The sequence below is a fragment of the Pavona decussata genome, unplaced genomic scaffold (assembly GCF_977016875.1).
Source record: "Pavona decussata unplaced genomic scaffold, jaPavDecu1.1 SCAFFOLD_249, whole genome shotgun sequence".
In the NCBI taxonomy this organism is placed as follows: Eukaryota; Metazoa; Cnidaria; class Anthozoa; order Scleractinia; family Agariciidae; genus Pavona; species Pavona decussata.
The window spans coordinates 81,070-106,333 of NW_028145653.1; the positions used below are offsets into that span (position 1 = coordinate 81,070).

General features: G+C 40.7%; 2 protein-coding genes across 2 annotated transcripts; one reads left to right on the forward strand and one right to left on the reverse strand.

Moving 5' to 3' along the window:
* Positions 1-607: 607 nt before the first annotated feature.
* On the forward strand, positions 608-10,297 carry LOC146457022 (uncharacterized). The gene is made up of 10 exons (XM_085092437.1): positions 608-1,172; positions 2,914-2,968; positions 3,117-3,287; positions 4,107-4,373; positions 5,553-5,825; positions 6,345-6,620; positions 7,062-7,232; positions 7,597-7,773; positions 8,539-8,775; positions 9,383-10,297. The coding sequence occupies exons 1-10, from the start codon at positions 876-878 to the stop codon at positions 9,715-9,717; spliced, it is 2,259 nt and encodes a 752-aa protein (XP_084948563.1). The 5' UTR covers positions 608-875; the 3' UTR covers positions 9,718-10,297.
* Positions 10,298-11,008: 711 nt separating this feature from the next.
* LOC146457023 (uncharacterized) lies at positions 11,009-21,717 on the reverse strand. The gene is made up of 11 exons (XM_085092435.1): positions 21,444-21,717; positions 20,505-20,623; positions 19,346-19,451; positions 19,039-19,181; positions 18,660-18,743; positions 18,182-18,219; positions 17,905-17,986; positions 17,332-17,464; positions 16,942-17,045; positions 16,721-16,809; positions 11,009-15,313 (listed from the first exon to the last, which is right to left on the reverse strand). Exons 1-11 carry the CDS (start codon positions 21,550-21,552, stop codon positions 12,970-12,972), a joined length of 3,351 nt encoding a protein of 1,116 aa, XP_084948561.1. The 5' UTR covers positions 21,553-21,717; the 3' UTR covers positions 11,009-12,969.
* Between the last annotated feature and the right edge of the window lie 3,547 nt (positions 21,718-25,264).

The window sequence follows — 25,264 nt, forward strand, 5'->3', positions numbered from 1 at the left end:
CCTTTTCAGAAGTCACGGTTTTTTCATTCGCACGTAAATCAGTCCATGCTAATAAGCCACGCCTTCCCCAGAAAAAAAACGTTATTGGCGTCGGTCGCGCACTGAAACCTCGAAGATGCTGGGACGTTGTAAGTAGTGAGAATTCACTGAACAGTACTGAATACACCGTGTAATTGACTGCTCGGCTCCACTACCTGACTCAGGAGCCTGACTATTTGCTATGGCTTGATTACTTTGTGCAGACACTAAAAAGACACCATGGACGAGTTGCATAGAACTAAACAGCGGGCGTAAATGCTATCGCAGTCAGACGTTAAAATACTGAATGTGACTGGGGTGAAGGTCTGGGGTTAGCAGCTACTCCCGACGTTAAATTTTATGCAACTCATCCCATTTTATTACCTTCTTCTGTTGAATAAGACCATTCGACGTTTTGAGTTTGTAGATGAAATAAAGAAGACAATAAATATAAGTTTCTTTACAGACAGATTGCAATAATCTCATAGTCAAGTGCTCTGTCATCATGAAACCGGGAAAATAACTGTAAAAAAATTCATAACTTAGCAGTGCGTTCATTAGCTTGCTGTAAGTATTTAATCTTAGATTACAATTCAATAGTTTTCAAAGTTAAAATTTAAGCTTAATTTTTAGCTTAATAACTAGCTAAGGAGCCTTAATCTCCGCATTTTCTTGTGACAAAATCGTCTAAATATATGCGTGACCCAGAGAAGGCTTTATTATAATACTTCCGTCAAATACCAAGGTCATTTGCTGAGCTGAGACGCGTTTTAGCGTGAAACAAGTTTGTTCCTGTATAACATTCCTTGGGATCATTTAACATCTCTGAGCTTATACAAAACACAACACGTTCCAAGATGGAGCAAGGAAAATCTTGTTACAGTACTCTCTTGGCTTTCGCCGTGTCTGTGAATTTCGTATTGACTCTTAGCACCATTGGATTCGTGGTATTTAAGATGGGAGCTCTAGAAGAGCAGCTTTTTCAGCTTCAAGTCAAGTCGATGGTGACTCCACAGACTGAAACCAGAGAACAATATGGTGAAGATTTAACGCATCGAGAGAAAAGATCCTCTGATTACCGTGGAGAACCTAAGAGCTGCGCCAGCTGCCACAATGCCTGTGTTAAACTCTTTGGCCTCGGAGCGTCAGCTAAGGTTAGTGACAAACGTGTCTGAACAAGGCTAAAATATCTTTAATTTTATTTTCCAAAATATCGAAGTTCTATTTATTTGAATGGTCACACGGTAGGATTTGATCCACAGACTGATAACTTAGAACCACGTTATACAGTATTATGAACAGCAGCACAGGAAAATATTGCTCATTACAGAAGCTTTCATTGGAATGTTCTATCCACAGGCTTAAAAGGCTGAGACACTTTGCGGAACATAATAAACAGCACCACCGGAAATATCTTTCATGTATAAGGTCATACTTTATTAGGATTTCATCGACAGTCTTATAGTTTTATAAAGCTACATTACACAGCTCAAGGTTTGGTTCCGTAACTGATCGGAAGTCGAATTAAACAAAAAAAAAATAATAATAATCAACTGTGCACATGTATCGTAGCAGGATCGTTATCGCCTTTAGCTTTGCCCGTCAGTTATTCAAGAAGCCTCGCTACGGTGCCTGTCAAATATCGTGATTCATCCCCGGGGGAGGGGGACTCTCATATGAAAGGTGCGGGGATGCTCGTCGTCTCGCTTAGGGGTGTAAATTTCAGATTTTTCTCTCTCTTAGGGTGTTCTGGGTAAAACGCCATTATATTTAGTCGTGTAGGTCTCGTTTATGGTTGCCCGCGAAAAGGTACTGTATTTATTTGTCTGTGTTTTAAAATGGTCTCTGTTAACATCTAAACCTGAAGAAGGCTGGTTTGGCCAGCCGAAATATGGTTTTAAAATATATTTCGTTGTGTCAGCTTTGCAGTAGTCTTTGGACTTCTCATCGTCTCTTTTAAGTGGTCAAAAAAGTTTGGGCCATGCCCAGATTGGTCTCCTTTAGGGATTTAATTCAAAATTTCTGACGAGCATCCCTGCCCCTTCCATCAGAGAATCCCCTCCCGGATTCACCGCTGTTTTAGTATTTTGTTTACCCTCCGAAATATTGGTTGTTTGCTGTGTTGTCAGCTTGTTTCAAGCATTCTGATTAGACTACCGTCAACGCACTGCAAGTTTAATAATGGCATGTTTACACAGCAATTAGCACCCGACGTTCACCTCATTTGACTGCTGTGGCAGTGATATCATTTCTTTGCATTCTTGAAGAGTATAGTATGATTAGTAAATGGAACAATGAGGCATGATTATTCTTTTGTGCACATTGGGTGGGTTATTCAGCTTTCGAAGCAAGTTTCCACAAAAAGGCGCCCACAGAAAATGTTCTTAAAGAGTTTATTTCACGCTCTTTTGGTCAACATAACTGTATATAATATCCTATGAGAACGATTGACCCTTTCAATTGCGCCCAAGACGATGCGTGACATAATTGATAACGTTATGAACTGAGCTGGGAGGAGTCCGCCGAGGACCGTCCTGCTTGGCGTTCCCTTGTAAAATCTGGCGTGGCTACCTTCGAGGAGAGACGCATCAGTTCAATATGGCTTCGTTTTACCATTTTCTGGGGTATAAGTTATAACAACACAGCGACTGATCTCTTAACTGAGATTGCAGACAATGAAACGACAATATGAGGATTTAACCAAGTCGCAAGCTATATAAGTGTTTTTTGCCACCCATTTTAACTGGCCTAGCAATTTCTCGCGGTGGGTGATTTAAAATTTGTTGGCTAACTTTAATACTAGAATCGAAAGAATCATTGTTTCCGCTTTTTCGACCAACTGCGTTTCATGACAAAGGATTTCTTATGCTTGGTTCTTCCTGTTTTCTTTAACAGGTCACTGTGAAATCTGGCAGCAATGACACTGAAAAAGACGTCGTTTGTATGAGAGGTGAGAATATTTTGAAAATGAATCATCTCCCAACATGAAAGAACGGAAACTGCAACTTAAAATTAGTACAAAGTTCTTGCATGGAAAGAGTACCACAGAAAACGTTCCAATCCATGCTGAATATTGCTGATAAATAAATGTGTTTCAGGTGAGCGAGGCCCTCAGGGAAAAGAAGGTCGCAGGGGACGGCGCGGTCGCCCAGGTTACATAGGAAAGTCGGGAAAAAGAGGCCCGCCTGGTCAGAGAGGTCCCGTGGGACCCAGAGGAAGACCCGGAAAAGCTTTTACGGGAAACATCTCAAAGCTGCTTGAGGATATAGGTAAAACTGGCTTGTATTATTTGACAAAGTGTTCCGTGATTGACGGGAGTAATACTTTAAGGAAATATTTCCGAAAAACTCAAAAGTGACATTCTTCAGACCAGTGGTATCGACGATTTGCTCTACAACATCTAAGATTGTACAAAAAAGGCTGATTCGAAGAAGCGGCAAATTTATTGTCAGATTTCCACTACTGAATACAGTTGCCCTTTAGCAGAACCTAAGCTATAATGAAAAAACTGACAGCCCCTAAATTAATGGATTACAACTAATAATAATACTGATACGATAATAATGCGGTTTTTAATTGAGTGTCGAAAAGCCAAAACTAAAGTAATTACTCTTGCCAATCAAAAGAGACGCAAACAAACCAATGAACCAATCAGGACTCGAAGAAGATTCATGTAGCCAAAATCAAGCTCGGGAAAATGCGTGCGAGCGAGTCACAACTGGTTTTGGTTTTGTTTTTGCTCCTCATTGGTTACGAAAATGGCGGGAATTTTTCTGCCAATCTCAAAACATGTAGCCAGCGTCAATAGCAGAAAAACACGCGCAAGCAAGTCATGATTGCTTTTGGTTTGCTTCTCATTGGTTACGAAAATGGCGGGAATTTTTCTGCCAATCTCAAAACATGTAGCCAGCGTCAATAGCAGGAAAACGCGCGCGAGCAAGTCATGATTGTTTTTGATTTGCTTGTCATTGGTCGCGAAAATGGCGCGAGTCTTTTCTACCAATCAAAGAGCAAAGAAACAAAAGCAAACGTGAATTACTTTCGACTGCAATTCTAATGGTTAACACAATTTTCTATTTAACTGACAGATTTGCCCAAATTCAAGAAGAGACCTCCTCCTAGCTTCACAACAGTAGAAGGAAACAACGTCTCTTTACCCTGCTATGCAACGGGCTTCCCTCAACCGGAGATCACGTGGTACAAAAATGGTGCAAAGCTTGACAGTGATAAATACAATGCAGTGACGGGAACCTTGACATTTCCCAGTATTCAGTTCGCTGATCGAGGCCTCTATACATGTAAGGCAAGGAATTTCCTGGGTTTCGAATCTGCGGCTTTCAAGATTGTTGTGCAAGGTAAGTAAGAAAAGGACTCTTTCTATTTAAAAAGGAGCTCTGTTTCTAATGTCTATTGGTTGTTATCTTGTCGCTGCCCTTATCTTTTTGTTGTTTGTACTGTTGTTGTTTTGTTTTGTTTGTGTTCTTTCATTTTTCTTCCTTTTTCTTTCTGTTTACATAGTGCAGTTGCTAGTGCAGTAAATCCATCTTTGGTTGCATTTTCATCTAAACTTTGTTGATCGATAATTTTTCTCTTTAGAAATTTGGTGCAATGCAAAGAGTGAAAATGTTATCCTTCAGAGAATACGATCAGCTTCTAAATCCATACCGTATACAATTGTAGGACAGCATTTCTAATTGCTACGAAGTTCGATTGGCGTGTTAGTTTTTCGCCAATCTCTCGGACTATTCCATGTCAGACCAGCGTCCCTTATTGCCGTTCTCTAACTCCTGATCGACGCTCGGTTGTATGCTACAGCTTTACTGAGTAACAAAGAGGAATAGGAACTTGTTCAACATTCATGACAAAAACACAACAACTTACAGCATCACTGTAAACTAATGCCTTCCGAAGCTCTTAACTTTTGTTTCAATTTTAACAGCTGGGAGGACTAATTCGGTCCCTCCTATAATACTAATTTTGTCTTTGGGGTGCAGGAAGTCCTCAATCCAGAGGGGGTGGATAGGGGTGTGCGGCCCGCTTCCCAAAACCCTTACCCCATTTATGACCAAAATCTGCGATTTTCCGTACCCTATTTATGACCTGACCAAAAATTTGATACCGTATTTATGACCTGATAGTGTCTGGTCAACTTCAATTAAAAAACCTCTGGAACCCAGCGCGTGACCGGAGTGCGTGACAAGCCGTTGCGGCACATATGACCAGGTGCACAGTTGACGTAAACACCATGATGAAGAAGTAGCTTCTTCAAAAAAGAAAAAAAAAGTCAAGACTAGAGTGAAAAAATCGATACCCTATTTATTACCAAAATGGCGGAAAAATGGCTAAAACTGATACCCTATTTATGACCAAGGCGGCTGAAAAACCATACCCTTTGGCGCGGCACCTACCTATATAGCCCACATAAGGGAGTACCCCCCCCCCCCGATCAAGATACACTTTTCCTTTCTTCCCAAAACCTTCTGATAATTACCAGTATAAAGTTCCTATTTTAACTTATCGCACACGTTTTGCAGTCCCACCTCGATTTGTCGAGTCACCAGTGGTATACCACATGGCCTACGAAACTTGGGACACCACTTTATCATGCAAGATCTTTGGCTATCCACCGCCAAAGATAGAATGGACTCGGTCATTTCGCCCATTGCCTGTTGAACGCCATGTGAGGGCTGGGAAAGAACTCATCATCAAAGATATTCGCTGGAGAGATAGAGGACCAATCATGTGTCGAGGAGATAATCACCTTGGTCACGTGTATGCGTTGATAGTGCTTGTGGTGAACCCAGTTTGTAAGTAACTTATAAGAAGTAGTTTAAATGGGGCGGACTAAGTTAGCATTTTACTGTCTTACTCACGAAAGCACGATTTTAGCGCGTTAGAGGGTCGTTCAATCGCGAGTGTCCTGAAAGAAATAAACGAAATGAAAGCAATTTAACTGGACCGTACCTTAGTTAAACACAAAGATAATTACATGCCAATGAACAAATCAGAACTAGAGGACATGTAACGGACGCCAAGAGCTGGTGCGTTTTCACCTTTAACAATTTTGGGCGCGTCATTATCACGTTTTGGAAATTAGATGGGAGTTTGACAAATAAATTAGAAGCCGAAGGAAGAGGCATAATTAGCCTAACTTGACTCGTGCGTAGCTTTTGAGTGAAGTGCTTTTGAATGCAGTGGACATCTGACATTAAGTTTCACTCCACTGGCATCAGATTTGCATTCTGAAAACAGGGTCCAACAGACCAACAGTTGCGTGGTACCTGAGATACTATTTTTATCATTCATTGTTTTCCCTTCACATCTAGTGCCACCTGTTGTGACCATCGCACCGTCTCCCTTCATCACAGTCAGAAGGGCCTATGATAATGTCACTTTACAGTGTGCTGCAAGGGGGTCGCCTGTCCCAAGTCTGGAGTGGAGTAAGGATGGAGTCGTAATATCTACCAACACAACAACAAGGACAGACGAGGAAGTGAAAGGACAGCTTGTTATTCCAAGGTTTGGCCCTGATGATCAAGGCGTGTACAAGTGTTTCTTTAAAAATTACGACAATGGCACGGCAGAGGTCACAACCACCGCAGGTAAAAAATAAATAAGTCCTTGTTAATTGTCTGGGAAGAAAGTTTCTTTCGCTGTGTAAATAACGTTTTCTTGAGACGGCAAGGGCGAACTAGTGATATTAACGTAGACAGTTAATCATGGTAGACCTTCTTCTCTTAATTCTTAGACTCTCCGTCTTTATACTGATCACTGGCTAACGAATTCTTTGTATCGCATTTTTTATTAATGTAGGTACAAAAGCAAAAGCTGATTCATTTTAAAGTCAGGGTTTTAGACAACAAAATTAAATTTTTGGCACTTTTCAATTGAATGAAAAAGTTCAAAATTTAATAACAAAAGGAAAAGCGGACAAAATTTTGAGTGAAGAGACTGTACCTTGAAATGTTTTTCAAAAGGCGTTGTATGACTCTTCTTCCTCTGCTTGACTTCTCAACTACAAAATCTCATTTTTGTATTATCAGAACTCGTTGGGTGCGGAGACCCTGGCGTGCCTGTGCACGGTTATAAGATTGGAGAGAACTACTGGGCAGGACAGATGGTGACATTCGCTTGTGACACAGGATACCACTTGGAAGGGCCTACAAATAGACTCTGCCTGGAAAATGGAAGCTGGAGCGAGATAATCCCAACATGTGAGAAAATAACATTTAACTTCAACCAATTCTTGGTCCTTCGTTTAAGGAAGAATCGAACTTTGTACAATATCGCTTTGTAAACAGCCATATGCGGAAGTAAAGATAAAGGTTTTTTTTAAAATTTTTTCCTTCGTCATTGAAGGTAAGGTCTAAAATATATATTTCTTTTGAGCACAACAACAACAAAAAGAAAAACAAAGCAAAAGAAAATCACGTTTTCCATGAGCACGCAAAGAGACAACAAGGTTGTGCCTACCTTTCCCATAAAACAATCCCCTCTCTTGACGATACACGTACAGTATCTGTTTTTTTTTATTTCAGTTTGTTATTATTAATTGTTTTTTGTTTGCTGTTCCTGTAGGCCACCAGTTGTGCGATGAGCCGACTCCGCTGAAGAATGGTTACGTGATAGGAAATGAATTCTGGGATGGGAAAAGTATTACTTACAAATGCAACAAAGGCTATTGGCTTCGAGGACCTGAGGTCAGAGTATGTAACGAAACTGGTAACTGGACTATGGAAGAGCCTATGTGTGAAGGTAAGCAGACATTAATCAAGAATAAAACCTAGGACTAGCGTTGTAGCTGGCCTCCCGTCGCACATGACGGGAGGAGTTTCGAACAAATAAAGTAGAGGCCAAAACTCGTTTATTCCCAGGTCAGGTTACAGCACATGCCGTTACAATCCTGATTCCCGAGATAACAATCGTTTAGGCCGTTTGAAAGGACAGCAAACATCCGATGAACTACGATTACTGCGATTACTGCAAAGATATTGAACTACATGTGAACACAAACAAACTGGCGGGTAGCTCGCCAAAGAAAAACAGACGCGGCAGCTAAGCACTTGCGATACAAACCACTGACTGTATCCCGGGCTGTATAGCGCTGCAGTCACAAGCGTTGCAAACGTTTCAAAAAAATAAGAAGTGATTTGAAGTAATAATTATCAAAGATTATAACGAAGTGTTCCTCGTGGGATTTGAATGGGCATTTTGGGCTGATAGATAGTCAATAATTGTTTTGTTAAAAGCAATCAAGAAATATTGCTAGATCTTGCTGATTTCGCTTTGCAGGAACAACCAAAAGACAATTTAATGCTCTCTTTTTCTCAGGCATGGCATCATGGCTCATATACCATGGCCGCTAAGCCAATCAAATCCCTGGAATTGTATTATACAATAATCCAGTTTTGATAATTACCAATATTCAATTCAAAGTGTACATTATCCTATGACTTTCTTTTCATTTCTTTCATTCTCCTTACTTTTGTTTTCACTATATAAACTCTCTTTGTTCTGAAGGACCCGAGTTCGAGACCTCAGAAGTCCTTAAAAAGAAGACCAGATACTGGGAACTACTGAAAGCCTGGCTAGAGCCTGTATCTACAGTGCCGGCTAAATGGAAGCTGTGCTATCGAGCTACAGATCACGGATGGAGCTCCGGTACATTCCACTCACGGTGTAATAACATGGGACCCACAGTGACGTTTGTTAGAGTAGGAGAGTACATCTTTGGAGGATATACCGACCTGAGCTGGAGTAAGTAGAGTAGCTCACGTATATCAACTATGAAGATTTGTCTCCGTTACATCTGATCGAATAGCTGCATTTCATTTTGCCGTTTTATTGACCAGGGGATATTTTAATATACAAATATTCGCATTTATAGAAATGAGCTGTATAAGTATATGTAGCTCAAAAAGATGTGAGATGAGATTTTGCTTACCATCATCATCATCGTCATCATCATCATCATCATCATCGTTGTTGTTGTTGTTATTATTGTTCAAAAGGCGCTGGACTAAATGACAATGGCAATAAAACGATACATCAAATTCCACACTAACAATTCCAACAAAATAAATGTAAACGAAACATAGTAATAAGAACATAAATCCCCCCAAAAAATTTGGTTTTGGTCGGACATAGGACTGATGTCCTGAGAGAGTTTGTGTAACCGGATAACACACCCCGACCAAAAAATTCCGAAGGTCATCTGAGGGGTTCTGCACCAAGATTTTGTGGACTCTCACTGTTCTTTCCTTTCTTTCCCTGCTACGAGTAGGTCTTCTTCAACAGCAGGTCGCATCATTTGATCTCGTCGAGGTTAACTTTCCCTAATTACAAACTGAATATTATATTTCAGAGTCTTCTGGTTCCTACAGAAAATCAGCACACAGTTTCATATTCTCCTTCAAAAACCGAGATGGCCTGGAACCGTTCAAGCTTCACGTCAAATCTCTGGAACATGCCATATATGACCACAACGGCTATGGTCCGACATTTGGTGGCGGCCATGATATCTATATCGCCAACAGTGCAGGTTCCAACACCAACTCTTACGCTAAAAACGTGGGGCACACTTATGTCCAGGTGGCAGGGTATAGATACGGTGCAAGCGGCACCACAACACTGCTCGCTGGAGTCACCCAATTTACACCACACGAGGTGGAAGTGTTTTATCAGACGAACAAAAACTGATAACATGAAATACTGTCAGTAGTAATGTCGTTCCCCGCAATTTGTTTTAAAGTAAGCTCAAGGTTATGTTAACAATCCAGTACAGTCTGTCTTGTCTGCTTGGAAATTCATAAGTATTTTACAGTAAAGAGGCCACGAAACAAGTTTAATGTTTTTTGCAGTCAGTGGCAGAATTCATCGCGAATTAACCTGTGTGATATATCTTAACTATTTGAGTTTACATATATCTTGTTTGAATAGCCATGCTTTTTTCAACCGAGTGAGCTACGGTAAAGAATTAATAAAGCGACGCAAAGTTAATTTTTGGGCGAAGAAAAAGAAACACAAATTCTAAAGATGTCCGTGAAACCTTAGAAAAAGAACCGACTAATGAGCAATACTGGCCCGATACAGGCGCGGAATTTGAGTACTATTGGGCCAACACTGCCGATTGAGAAGTTTCGGTAAATATGATCATTGGTATCTTGGTAAATAGTCGCAGTAGTCCTAACATGATAAGAAGGTTTGGTCATAGTTTTAATTGAAACTGTATTAGCTGGCCTTATTATTTGGCAAACCTAATAAAGGATACTTAAGATAATATGTCCTCTTACCTAACGACCATTAAAGTTAGGTGGACGTTATACCTGCCTCTAGTCAAGTCGCAGCTGGGCCACGTGACAGAGGTGTGGTCTCCAGCTAGTGTTAAACTGAAAACCATCCTAGAGAGAGCCCAGCGACGAGCTACTCGCTGGATTCTAATATCCAAAATCGGAGAGATGTCTTATAAGGATAGGCTCCAGGCTTAAGGACTTTTACCTTTAACATACGGCAGAGAGATAAGGGATCTTGTATTTTTTTTATAAATGTTTTCACAATGCTACTGACTTAAACGTCAAACAATTTGTCACTTGCGTTTTTCATGGATTCATTGACTGAAAACGTATTGCGAGCTGGTTTTGCTAACAAACACTGCGCCCTATATCATGTTTGTTCATTTTGGAGACAAAGTCGACAATAGGTGTCTTCTGATTATAAAAATATCGCGGTCGGTTTTCATGTGATTATGTGCGTTGCTCTTTGAGCTATGCATTCCCACAAGAACCTTAAGTTTGTAATTTTTAATCGTTACTAGGTGCGAACCAAGTCTGTTGGTTTCCCTGGACCAATTAAATTTGCCGTGTTTGTCTGGAGGGGTAGGAGGGGGTTAAAAAGAAGGGTTTGACTGCATATTCATCGGTAATGATTCACACTTACGAAGAGTTTTACCCAGTTATCCCAATTGGTCCCGTCTTAAGAAACGACCTCCAAATCGGACGAAAATATGTCTCACTTTATTTTAATATATTAGGCAGCTTTACTGCAATTCATTTGCGAAATGTCAAAGATTAAAAAGAACATAATCTCACTACAAAACGATTTTTAACATTCAACTGAAAAATTATTACAACACAAGGAACTGACTTTATAATTACAACCAGAGGGAGATCTTATCATAATTTAACGGGTTGTTACGAATTGTCAGAACGTTCACAAAAGAAACTTGTGGCAATCAAAGAATACTTAGCACCATGTCGAAAACTATATTTCAATCTTAAAGTTCAAAGAAGACTGAATTTAATATTATTTACAACTGAACAACTCTACCTAAAGGTTCAGCACTTTTCATTCCGCACCTAAACCTTTCCCCACCCCTTCCCAGTTTGTTACAGTTCAAATTAAAGCTACTGAGCAATAAGTATTTCCTGTGGTATTGTTTCAGTATTATGCTGTACAAGTTGGTTCTACGTTTTCAGTGAACGGATGGAATCCTAAGGTGGCAATTTTATTAAAAAAAAAACCGCTCTTTTCTGTGGACGCTCATTTGTTGCATTTTTTTTTTCAAGTTATAATTGTAAGAGAACCTGTCAAATATTGCGTTCACATTCAAGAAAATGTGTACTGCTTCGTGGCAAGTGAAACCCGGAATCAGCTAACAACTAGTTAGAACTTTTTGAGTTTGTGGATGAAATCCTACTTTTGATCATTCAAATGAAAGCTACTGAGCAGGTTTATTACGTTGGCAAGGTGGTTCAAAACAAATCCTAAAGTTTAACCATTCAAATGCAACTAAGCGAGTTATTCCACCTTGCAGTTTACCGGTGCAGACATACTGTTACCAGCACAGAGCTTGTCTACTGTGATATTAAAGACCTGAAAGCCACCCCAAGGGTATATGTCACGCAATGCTTATGAAGTCACACAATGATTCCCGATAGAGGCAGTGCGTGACACCACAAATAACGAAAAAAAGGAAGATTTCAAGCTAGATGAAACCTGAATAAATCATTACCACGTTCAGTGAAGACCACCGTGGTAATAGGTCCAACTCGTGGTTACCTATCTCCTTTGTGCCAAATGCCACACAAGGTCTCATAAAAGCACGTGATTAAAGTATCAGATATTCTGTAGTCAGAAAAACTTGAGATCTTGCGCACATTTCTCTTACAAATTGTTGAAACAAGTTGATGAAGGACTTTTCGTGATTTTACCCGCCCTTTTTTGAAGTCGGTAAACATGGCATGATTTCAAAGGCGGTCATATCAATGGGATCCCACTGTACACCAAGCACAAACAATAACAGCTTACGCTAGAATCGTGGCACGAAAACACCGTTTGTTACAAGAAAGCTTCTGAAGGAATTCCTGCTCCCACTATAGCCTTCAGATTAGAGCGGAACTGACAATATGCGCACATAAGCGGGAACAATAAACAAGCAGTGATACGATAGAATGAAGCATTCTTGTTCCAGTTTAAGCCTTTATGCGCAAACTATCAATTTTAATCCAGAATTTGACAGCCTGGATCAGAGGCTGAAAGGACATTTTTACTAATAAAGAATTTGTTGGTTTTTGTTAATAAAGAAATCAACTTCTCGTTGAATACCTGTGCCAAAAGTTTTTCGTTCGTTATTTACTCTCAAACTACAATTTTACATTAGTGGTAAAAGCGTTTTTTTTAAAAAACCAGAAAGATAAATCTTGAATCTGAATTAGCGTTCATTAGTTTCCGAAACAACAGGCTCGTTAAGGATTTTATCTCTTATGTGGTCATCTGACAAACATTGCGGTTGATCACAAAATCACAGTAAGGCACTTTTAACAATGCAGCAAGGTAAATCTCTGGCAATTTCATTGGCGTAGAACGCAGCACTTTTTGACAAAACCAAGGTTGATCACGCTGGCCAAAAATACCTGGGCTCAAGGAATGAGTTTCATGTTCTGCCATTGAAAGTCACGTGGTCGCGAACGCTGATTTATTTCCAGCCGTCTTTGGTTCGGTATTCCCAGGCACTTGTGTTGAACCGGGGATGACTCTAACGCCCTGGACCCTAGCCTGTACACTAACAATCCGCTGACCAGCTTGAGGCACACCAGGGGCTTTAGTGGGCGTCTGGGGCAATAGTCGCCGGGGTCTAGGGCGAGGGCCTTGATTATCACCCCTAGGAGCGGCCACTGGAGGTTCTTTCCTCTCTGCAAGTTGCTTCTTTGCATTTCTCCTTTTAATAGCAGGGTTGGCATTAAACGACACACCACCAAATGGATCTTCCGTGCTGTCTAAAAATTGAGCTGCGGGATTTACTAAGCCTGAAGGATCTTGTTGCTCAGCGTTCCCAACAAACGGAGTCGAGTTTCCAAAGTCTTCTTCAACCTCATGAAACGGCGTTGAAGGTAACGCACTGGCATTCCCTACAGCAGAACCCGCTGGTGCATTTGGAAAAGAACTTGAAAGAGCAAACGAACCAGGTAGTTGTTCAGAACGTTGGACATCATTCAACTGGGGTTCGGCGGCTTTCGATTGAGATGGCGGCGGGGCACTGAATGGAGCAGCCCCGAACACATCCTTTGAAGCTGGTGGGACTTGTTTAGATTTCGGCACGATAAATGGTGCTGCGCCAAACGGATCCGACAAGCCAGGGGAGAGGGGTGGCACAAAACCAGGGTACTCTGGCAAGTCACTTCCCTCTGCTTCACTATCACTTGATGCCTGATCTGCGAAATTCAAATGTTTCTCAACCTCGGAAGAACGGTAACCTTGGAGAAAAGGATTGTTTCCATCCTGCAAGACTTGATGTTGTGGATCAACACTGTTATCGTCTCTAAACTGGCCAGGAGCAACTAAAAGATCTAAGTTTTCAGAGCTATTTGTCAAACCTTGTTGATACTCCGACACTTGGCTGTCAAATGTGGTTGATCCAAACATATCAGTAGTGGCTCCCTGATTAAATTCAGATGTCGGCGGTTTGCCTGTATTGGGCTGATAATGATTAACATTGGGCTGATGATGCTCAACACTGACCTGATGATAGCCAACATTAGAGCCACCATGTGGCAATTTCACTTTACTCTCACGAAGTGAAGCAAAGTCGTCATCAGTTACATCGTTCGGGTTGGCTATAAAGTTCAGCTCATTTGACTCATAGTATGGACTAAAAGGGTTCCAGTGTGCTGTAGGCTCACTGCCTGAGTCAATGTCAACTAACGGCATTTCAGACTCGGCTTCTTTTGTCACGTTAAGAGAAGGATCACTGGGACTTCGATAGTGGCAGTGATTAGAACTCCTGGGGTTCTGCAGAGGAGTGAACGCCGCCATTTGTGTTTGGTTGACTCTTTCACTGACAACAGCAAAGTTGGGATCAGATCTGGAACGATTGTGTGACATGTAGCGAGGTCGTAACAATCTACTGTCAGCATTTTCGGGTTTTGTTTGTTGAGGGACTTGCCCTGCATCCTGAGAATGTTGTATCGCCACCTGCGGCTGGTTTGAACGGTGCTCTTGGTAGGGAGGGTCACTACAGGTCGAGTACTGTTGATAATCATAAAATGGATTCAGCGGACACTGCTCGCTGTCTTGAAACATTTGAGGGGCCACCTTTGGCTGCTGCTGCTGCTGGATGTGTTGTGGCTGCGCTACAGGTGCATACTGTTGTCCCGGAACATCTCTCGGATAGTTTAACTGTTGCTGAGCCATTTGCTGTTGTTGCTGAAGGAGCTGTTGCTGTTGCTGTTGTTGTTGTTGCTGCTGTTGATAAAGTTGCTGCTGCAGTAGACGCTGCTGTTGCTGCCGCAACATCATCTGCTGCTGTTGCTGTAGGTACTGCTGTTGCGCTAGCTGCTGCTGCTGCTGTTGCTGCTGTAGATATTGTTGTTGGAGATACCGTTCTCTTGTCATCTGCTGCTGATAAGGGTATGGCTGCCCCTGCTGTACTGGGCGGAACCCTCCTGAAACCTGGCCAACATCCATCAAATCCGGACTATTGGAAGCACCTCTGGAGTTCTGTTGCCCTAAATTGTTATGGGCTTGATGATGAGGTGCATAATGCTCCAGTCCCCTTGCTTGTTGTGGTGGAATGTTCCTTCTGTTTTGTCTGGGACTTGCCATGTGACTCAGGCCATGTGCACTTTGAACATCCAGGGTCCCTCTCTGAGCTTGTGTGTACTGCTTACGGCTTTGCTGGGGGCTTGCAATATGGCTTAAGTGCGCTGAGGCCTGGGGAGTAGCCAACTGCTGTGCACCCTGCCCTGCCCGTGGACGCTGACGAGGAGCAAGAGATGTAGTGACTGGACCCTCAGGCCGCCTGAAATAAAGCACAAATACTTGTTAAACCCTTTAAGCCCCAATAGTGATCAGCATCTAATTTCTCCTTACAAGATCACCACTTAGCCAAACAAACAGGTCATGAGAATGACGGAAATTATCACCAAACATGTCTAGATGTTCAAAAAAATTCTCCTAACTAGCATTACAAGGAATAATATTATAATATTATAGATTATAGAATACGGATGTTGATACTGGACTCAAAAGAGTCAATGCCTCTCGAACATGTTATATGCCAGTTAAAGCCTGTAACTTATAAACACCAGTCACAATGTGTCATCCAAAAGGGCAATAAACTATAACACACACTACATTCATAACATGCATCATTAGCTTTAAACAAAACAACATTGCAGCTGCAAGATTTCAAATCTGAACACATTTATTCATTTATTTCACTTCATGTGGATAAATTATAATTTAGGCAAGGTTAACCTCGAGACAATGCTAGCAGGTCAGCGGTTGAGCCTCAGGCAGGCAAGCTTGTGTGGGGTGGCCCCTGAGTCTGCAGGGGCTTATATGTGATTGCATATCTCAGCTCAGCTTTGCTTTGCTTAGCTGATCTTTGCAGATCATTGCTATTCATGGCCTGTGATATCTGCTGCTTTTTGCTCCCACTCCTCCCACCCCTGGATAGATAGGTATGGGTTGTGGTAAGTACTCCACTGAATGCGTTCAGTGTGACGGTGCCGGGTGGTTGGCGCTCGCTTGGTTGCCATGGTTACCCCCAAGGCAATGCTACCCTTTCACACTATAGGCCCCTCTACCTTTAAGGCACCAGCTCCCAAGCTCATCTCATCGATGAGTTTAATGTTGTCTTGACAGCTCGGCCATATACATTCTCTACTGAGCTGTAGTTTGTTCAATCATGGTGTTCTTTCTTTGCTTGTATGTTTCCCTGCTAGCAGAGGCCTCTTTTCCGTTGTATTCGCTGAACTGATGGGCACGAGGAATAGAGACCTTTGCCCTGGGTCGAAACAAAAAGTGTTCAGCATGCGCCATGGTTACCTAGCAACGAAACCGTCACGTGATGCCATGTTACTAAGCAGGCTCACTAAATGACAACAGAGTAAATGTAAACGAATGCCCTAGAGACAGTGGGCTCAAGTCACAGTCAGCAAATAATACAGGGAGCATGCTTTTTGTAAGCATTGCCGACGACTATGGACGGTGGTTGAATCAAAGTCCATTTCAACCCAGGGCAAAGGTCTCTTTTCCTCGCGCCTGTCAGTTCAGCGAATACAACGGAAAAGAGGCCTCTGCTAGCAGGGAACTTGTTTGTTTGTCTAAAACATCCCAGAAAGAACTTGGCCAAAATGTTACGATATTGGCCTCATGCCTGGTCAATAACAACCCGTACAACATTTTATTGAGCCATCCTTACTTTGTTTTGGCCACAGCACGACCAGCATTTTCCGTTTTCTGTTGACCCTCAGAAGATACCTCAGGAAGACTGTCTGGTATCTTTGCATTCTGATGCAGAATAAACAAAAACATTAGAGATGGATGTTTTATCACATATGAAATGAAATTGATATGAGAGGCTCTAGAACGAAAAACAGAGAAAAAAATAAAAAGGTTTATTACAAGGAAATTGCAACATACATTTACATTGGGAACAGGACAGTCAAGACCTCTCAGTTTAAATGCTGCGTAGGAGACCTGGAAAATGTCTGGTCTGTTGTTTGGGTCTGGATTGAGAATGTAGCCTGAAAATAAACAAGAATGCTATAGAAAACATTCTTAAGAACTTTAATGAAGGTTAATAACAAGAGACTATAAATCCTACAGTAAGCAGCCCGAATAGTTGAAAGACTACCGGATTATTAAATATTTTTGTTCAAACATATTCAAACAAATACTTCAAGACAACAGCTAATATAAGGTGCACTCCTTTAAGAAACAGTCCTCTCAAAAAGTTTATAACTTTGGGTACAGTTTCTTGGAGTTGTTAAACTACAGGTATCAGTTATCAGGTATCAATATTCAACTTACTGATAAGTTTGTGAAGCGTAGGTGAATGACGTGAGTTTTCAGGGAAGGTGAACTGACCACTCTGTATGGCGAGTGGACTTTCACCAAATGGTAGAGTGAAGAAACACAGCTTGTACAGAATACATCCAAGAGCCTGAAAAATTAATATAAAATAACTAAATCAACGTTAGTTCTCTTCTTTCTTTTACAAACCTGGCCTCTTCTCTGCCTTGCTCCCACATCTTTGTCTCTGATTGAGTCATAAAGTCAGGGATGTGGCAATAGCTTGAAGATTGAAAGAAGACCCAACTACAGACCTGACTTTCTTTGAATAACAAACAAACAAGCAACCTATAGTTTGTTTGACCTATAGTAGCTGCCTGCCAGTTACCAGAAAAATAGCCCACAGATTGGAAAGCATCTGCTGCGTCCCTGAAGGAAAGTACAATTTGTAATCCACCTGGGACTAGTCTGCCTTCTAATCAAGCACAAATTCACAACAATGCTTACACAACAGTTAGGGAATTATGTACTGTGAACCACTTGGTCACATGTTCATATGCTGAAGACGTCAGAGCAAAAGGATCTACTTACCCAGATGTCAGCTTTGGTGGATATTACTTTGCCACTGTATAAATCAACCATTTCTGGTGCTCGATATGATAATGTTGTGTACCTAAAACAATAAATAACCAGAGATGTAATTCAAATGAGTGAGTAGTTACAAATGGAATGGGTTTCTTGATTTGAAGCCATGACTATAAAAATGTTTCCATGGTGTCACTGTCTGGGGCATCCAGGTTAAAACAAATGTTATAAAATTAACACAGAAACTTGATTTCCCTGTCAAAAGGAATATTGTATAACTTACTTCTGTATTTCTTCTTCCACTTTAGTAACACCTTCTTCCTGTTAAAGAAGGCAAAATGGTCACATAAACAGTAATAAAAGTAAATTACTGGCCTTGCTAGCTTGATGTGAAAAAGGAAGTTCCGGTATAAAAGGGGCCTGGCCAGGCCATTCTCACCTTCAGTTGTCAATCAACCATCAGAGTGTAAACAACTGACAAGCAACATGTGCCTTTTTCTTCAGCTTTTACAGATAAAATTGGCTTAGTTTTCAGAAGAACGCTCGTTAAACAAATTAGAACTTGATATCTTTTGTTGCTGTGGTGATATTATAAAATTTGAGGCATATTTTTTAAGACGATACTTGAGTCAACAACTTGCCATGACTTAACAGTGTCTAAATTTGCATCACACGCCCACAAAGGTGTGAAATGAAGATGCTGAGGGGCTTGCTCTTTTATAGCAAAACTTCTGGTATAAGCATTAACCTTTCCAGCTTACCTGTGGGTTGACTAGTCTTCTTGTTGCACTGCCATAGTCACACAGTACAAAATCTCCACGATCACTTCTTAAAATATTCTCAACCTGAAATTTAGATGATGGTTTCACCAGTGAGCACTTATGCATTACCAGCTACCAGGCTTTATTCTTCTTCAGAGATTTAGGGCCTTTATTGACTTCTGATACAGAACATGAGAATTAACAATTAATTTGTGGTGTACATGTAAAAGTAACTCACAGTCGAACCTCTTTATTACAGACATGAAGGGGGCAGGGATAAGTGTCCGCATTATAGAGGTGTCCTTTTTAGAGAGGTAGGCTTTATATAGTAATGGCAAAAAGCAACTTTCTTTTCATTATAAATAATTAGCATCCATACCTTAAGATCTCTGTGAATGACAGGAGGTTCTGCATGATGCAGTTTGGCTACTGCTTCACAGGTGTCTGTGAAAATCTTCAGAACTAAAGATTCACTAAAACCTGAATTGATGTGCTCATTCATCAGCTGAACAACATGGCCCTCTGTAGACAATGAAGAGTGATAATTACAAATTTATAGGAAAAGTAAGTCTTGCAATGGGTCCCCTGTGCAAGAGCGAAGGAAGGAAAAAAGGGAGAGGAAAGGCAAGAAAAGAAAGATGAATTTTCCTCAAAGTGTGAATGGAAAAGAAAACATTCAAACATACCTCTGCAGTATTCCATAAGAATGAGTGCTTCATAAATCCCAGGACTGGTCTGATTAATGGTACAGCCAAGGTATTTGATGGCATTCTTGTGACCAGACAAAAGTTTCTGTAGAAACAGGAAACAAGGCATAAGCACTGAATCTACTTAAGGCTCCATGCATGTCTCTGGTTCAGTACAATAACAAGTGCAACATCCCTTGGAGTATGTTAAAGGACTGGTTTCATCCAAGGATCAAAAGAGTGTCAACTCTTCAGCAGTATCTAATTTCTTCAGACAGCAAACTGGTGTCCTATTAATAATGGAGGCTGGTGATGAGGCGCTAGATGGTAGATGTGTGTTTTGGCACTCCGACAAGAATTTGTAAAAAACACACCCAAAAAATCTCTCTTCAACTCTCTGGCCTCAATACTTCATCAGAACGTACAAAAAAGTAAAAAGATGCCAAAAACTCCAAGTAAAAACAAAGGAAAGAGAGCGAGGGAAGGTAGTTCTACAAGCGACCAAGATGGCGACCCGGTTGTCCTCAAAATCTTGGAATGGATATCAGCACTCGAAAGCAAAGAAGAAGCAAACCTATGGAGACTAAACAATATGCAAGCTCAACTAGACCAAGAGAGAGTAAACACGTGCGAAGAAGATCAAATGAGAAGTGAAGACGAGCTTATTAGGCAAAGTATTCATCCAAGTATAAAAAATGTGTCAACTCTCCAGCAGTAACTAATTTCTGCAGACAGCTAACTGGTGTTCTATTAATAATCTTAAATTTTTACAGATAGGCAGTAACCTGTCCCTTGCCTCTAGAAATAAATTTGTTCTCAAAAGGGCCTAGTCCGGTTTATTCTTGTCCAATCATATACCCCAGGTACTAGTATTTTTGATCTTTACAACCAGGAATAAAAACAAACATGTTCTTTCTTGCCTTGTAAAACTGACATAATTGACAAAATACTTTTGCATGACTTTGAAGAACAGTGTAGCCTCCCTTGAAGATGATCTTTTGGTTCGTCATGTAAATTATCTTCCCTCCACAATGAGTGGGGAGTAAATATTGCATGATGAGCCAAAAGAGAATCTGCGAGGGAGGCTAGGAACAGTGAGGAGAAATCAGTTTAGAAGTTGACATCAGGATTCAAAGAGTTACAGAAATATTTGACCAACCATTATGTCAATTTCTTGCTTGCAGATTTGCAAATCATGCATGTTGTTAACTGATATCCGCTTGAGAGCATGTCGCTTTCCATTGGGTACTCTGACCAAAAACACCAGTGAGAATCCACCTGTGCATTGACGTAAAAGAGAGTACACTATCAATCAAGGATATAACAAAACGGACAATTAAACTGAGGATCCTAGATGGTGGGAACAATGAAATACTAAAATTTGGAACATGAAACTAAAATGGATGTCAAATGGTGCTGATTTAATTGGAAGGGCATATTATTTGACAGTATTTTGACACTGGGCCTCTACAGAGATATGGCATTTTGTACCAAATTACACCAATTTCATGCCCATGAGAGTCCTTCGAAGAAATATACTGCATAGAAACTTTCACTCACGCAATCATCAGTTTGCTTTATCAGCACATGTATAACAATAAAATGCAGTTAATAATGTTAGAACTTTCTGTGGACACAAAATCAAAAGTTTAAACAATGAGGATCATGAATTAACAATTTGCATCTACTGACGCTAACATGAATGAAAATAGATACAGTAAATTACTCATTTAGCTTATTTGTGAATGACGTAAGGAGCACATCTGTATTTTGTTTTTGTCAGGGGAATTTATAAAGTTAAACATTTCAACATGTTTTAGTTCTGATCTGACTGATTTTCTTGCTTGTTGTACAATCTTAATCCCAGATACGAAAAAGATAAAATTAGATGTTTAGTGCACGGAAATCTGAGGTTTCAATTAGATGTAATTTTATTGCCTAACTTTGACTTCAGCTTATTATAGACTTGGTGTCATACTAAAAAATTCTTCAACGAGTGACTCAAACCTAGCAACGAATTTACATCGCTGGCCATATCCCTCGCAAACTAAAATTCAACGAAACCGGAATAAAAGAAACAAGGAAAATCTATTCTTACCTTCAGCAATAACCTCTTCCACCACACATTGGCATCGCCCAACAACAAATGTCTTTCCCACAAAACTACTTTGGTCATTGCCTCCACCCGAGGAAAAAAACTTCTTCATTTTTCGCCCGAATCAAAACCCCCCAACCGAATCGTGGTGCTTCGGTGTGTTTACATGTTGTAGCGTGAAGCCGTACCCTTGATATTAGGACAATTGATGGCAAGTTCGTCTCAGAAATATCGACTGTCTTCCATCACTTTCGACTTGAAAACATGGCGGACAAGCCTCCCATGAATCTTTGCGCGATTACACTTCCGGTGAAGCTGAGAGCAACTAGTGCTTCCGGTTTAGTTATATGTCTTCTTTGGTATTTTTTTTCGATCTGTATTGTAACGTTTATATCATGCAAGATCAGACTTTGATTTGATTTTATCACCTACATTTTAAAAAGACTCTCAATGCCAGTCTTCTAGGCTTTTGCACATTATCCTGGCATTTTTTAGCATTTTAGTGAGGCAAAAAAGAAAAAGATTTTTTTGGAGAGAAAATGACAAGTGAAACTCAACAAACATTTTTTTTTTAACATGAAACGACAGGCAGCCAAGCCTTAAAATAGCTTATTAAACACTTGGGGGGAGGGGGGTGGGGTTAGCATATTTACGTTGAAGATGTAAGGCGGCAATACATAGAGATGACTTTATTTTTGTTGTGTTGCATTGCATCAGTGTTGTACATACAGATAAATAAATCATCACGGATCGATTGTTGTACGAATCACTTGACACCCTGTTGAATTAATTTATATCTTTAATTAATAAAATAAGCAGGTGTCAGTACTGAATGACTCATTATGCGAGCATTTGACTTTTTTGTGGTAAACCGAGCATTTTACTGGAAAAATGGAGTGTTAAGTTGGAACATTTTAGTGGGGAATCAAAAGCAAAATGTGCAAAAGCCTATTGCCCATATGCTAAATATTTTACGTCATCCCCAAGAGAGTGCCCCGGCTTGGCTACAAACGAGCGACCGAGACCACGTGGTTGTTATGTTCGTTGGTAAGTGTTCCGGTATGATTCTCCTTCGGGTCTGTGAACGCCATCGCACACTTAACTTTAATTTTTAATGGCGTTGCTCGCAGCCCACAATCCAATGTTCTCCATGATTTGCTGTGTCTTGTTGTCATTTTATATCATGTTCATCTTAAGTTAGTGCAGAAACAAATTAAACACACAAACGTTAAAATATTCCTTTCAGCACTAAAACAGTCTTCAATATTTAAGTGAGTGGTCACGTGCGCAGTATCGAAACAGCTGATATTTCTCACAAGAATCGACATTTTTCAAGGAAACCACAGTATAGATGATATCGAGAATTTACTTACCTTCTTACTGGATATTGGACATACAAGGACAAGAGCGCATGTCACACTGCAATTCCGGTTGCTCGAAGGTTTTCATATTGCTCGTTTAAAATGTTTCTAAAAGCTAAGTTAAGGGCAATTTTTTCTTTCAGCATTTTCATCAGGAATAGTAATTCAGGCTTGCCAATCCCCAGGGCGTTGAAATCTGAACTTCAATGGGAAAATAGTGTCTTTCGGGAGAAGTTTCAAAAAGAGGTTATATTTTGTTATTCTGCCCAGGTCTACGAAGGTTCCTTCAACTTACAACAAGGAACAATCAACATTGATCAATATAACTAACGGCCTAAGATAGTCTTTCTTTCCAGGGCTGTACTTAGGATTTTTTGTCTGGTGGGGGAGGGGGGGAGGGGGGGGGGGAAACTCTGCACACCCATCCACAGGGGTCTCCTGTATACAGACAGGGTTTCTAGTTGGACGTTTTTGTTATTACCCCTACAGAGAAAGTTATTGCCTCTAAGACTTTTAAAGAAATCAAAACACACTGATGCTTTTTGTCTTTAATTTTCATGATTTATTATGGCATAAACACCTTGTTTAGCTCGAAATTGCCTCCAAGGTCTCTGCAACAATGATGATTTATATACCAGTCCAGGAGCTTATGACCCATAAGCTCCTGACCAGTCTTAAACTCAAGCTATACTGTGAACAGCAGATCGTCCAAATCCGCTACAAATACTTGGGAGTAGCACAGGCCTTTAAAAAACCAATTTACGCTGAATTTACCTCTGAAAAAACCTACTCGTGTAAGCTAGATTTAAAAAGGCTAAAGCATGCGCGAGGGAGTCGCGTAGGCTTGCCACTCTTTATTTACACAGGCAGCCCAAATTACAAAATCATTATTTTCAGAAGAAAACTTGCCACTGGCCTTTGCCTCGAATGATTTTCCAAAATAATTATTTGGAATTCACATTGAAGGGAGATTTTTTCAGTCAATTAGTCGATTTTCTTGTGATCTCGGTCCAATATAGCTACAAGAAATAGCTCAGCAAACTCAAACACTATGTTAGAAAAAAAAAATTCAGTTTTCCCGGCGGGGGCAGCTGCCCCCTCTGCCTCCCCCTCCCCCCCCCCCCCCCCCCCGCTATGTACGGCCCTGCTTTCAGTTCGGGTTAAACAATGTACTATGGCCTTTAGTCCTAGTCTGAAAACACCAAAATGGGGAATTTCGATTTTTTTTCTAGGAAATTTGGCCATTTTTACCGAAAGTATGCATTTGTGTAAGATCCTTAAACAACAGAAAAACACTTTAGAAGAAGACCACCATCTTATAGTCTTTTACTCATACACCGGACTTTTTCAAGCTGTAGGGAGGTTCATACGCACTCCACGTTTACACGGGAAAACCTTGACTGACACAAATCAGTATAATTTTTGATCCTTTTTTTTTTTTGGCGGAAACACAAACCTTAAATAGTGTCATCCACTTTTGTTTTGGCCAGCATTATTCTGAAGACAATAGTTCGGATCTTTATGCTGTCCATAAGTTGCTTTGAAAATGAAATAGATAAATACACGTTATAAATTCTCGGAAAAAATTTCCGAGACCCTAGCAGGAATCGAACCCACGACCTTCCAATAACTAGTTTGGATGCTCTAACAACTGAGCTATGGGTGACTCATATGAGTCAGGAAGCAGGCTTTGGGGTTATGTCTCAGAACTTCGCATCTCGCGAGTACACTGGGCAATAATCATATAAGCAGCACACTAAATCAGGAGTACCCAACGACACTTTTAGAGAAAATTAATCGTATATTACACTAAACACTAGCTAAGTGTCTCTACGTCAATCTTGGTTACTATTTAACGTTCCTGGGAAAATATTCATTCATCACGAGGCAACTGATCTTACTAGCAGTCAGAGCAGAAACTGGTCCAGGGTTAGGATTGATGTCACCAGACATCAAGGGGCGAAAGGTAGCATCTGAGTTGTTGTAGTAACAAACGTGCCACATTTTCGTTACATGACACAGTGTTATGAGTGTTGACTTAATAGCCAAAAACAGAAAAATAGCAACGGCTTTCACAAAGCTCTTCGAGTGACGACCTGATTTCCTTAACAATGTCAACAATCCATCAAAGGAGCATGCAATTCTTTTCGGGAAAACGGCAATAAAAATTGTAAGAATGAAATAAGGTAAAAGGAGTCCAAGACTAGCGGTACCTCCAAGACTACTGGTCGTTTGACGACGAGTCACCCTTCTGTCATTATATCGTTTTAGCCCGTGCGCATGCTCAAACCTCAAAACGTACCACATGGAAGACAAAATGACTAAATTGTCATATATATATACAAGGCTGAATCTCAGTTTAAGTGGAACTGAGGTGCGGAACTGAGGTGCCAACGAAAGGGATCTGTCTCATGTGGTCTAGGGGCCGACTTCAGTTTCTCTCCCTCACTGTCTTGTCGGGAA

Bases quoted from the DNA above. Each gene is read 5' to 3' on its own strand.
- LOC146457023 (XM_085092435.1), bottom strand. From the start codon at position 21,552: ATGAAGAAGTTTTTTTCCTCGGGTGGAGGCAATGACCAAAGTAGTTTT. The intron at 20,624-21,443 runs GTAAGAATAGAT...GTCAATGCACAG, and splicing joins GGAAGAGGTTATTGCTGAAG to GTGGATTCTCACTGGTGTTT. The intron at 19,182-19,345 runs GTATGTTTGAAT...CATTGTCTACAG, and splicing joins TCTTATGGAATACTGCAGAG to AGGGCCATGTTGTTCAGCTG.
- LOC146457022 (XM_085092437.1), top strand. From the start codon at position 876: ATGGAGCAAGGAAAATCTTGTTACAGTACTCTCTTGGCTTTCGCCGTG. The intron at 4,374-5,552 runs GTAAGTAAGAAA...CACGTTTTGCAG, and splicing joins TTTCAAGATTGTTGTGCAAG to TCCCACCTCGATTTGTCGAG. The intron at 7,233-7,596 runs GTGAGAAAATAA...CTGTTCCTGTAG, and splicing joins GAGCGAGATAATCCCAACAT to GCCACCAGTTGTGCGATGAG.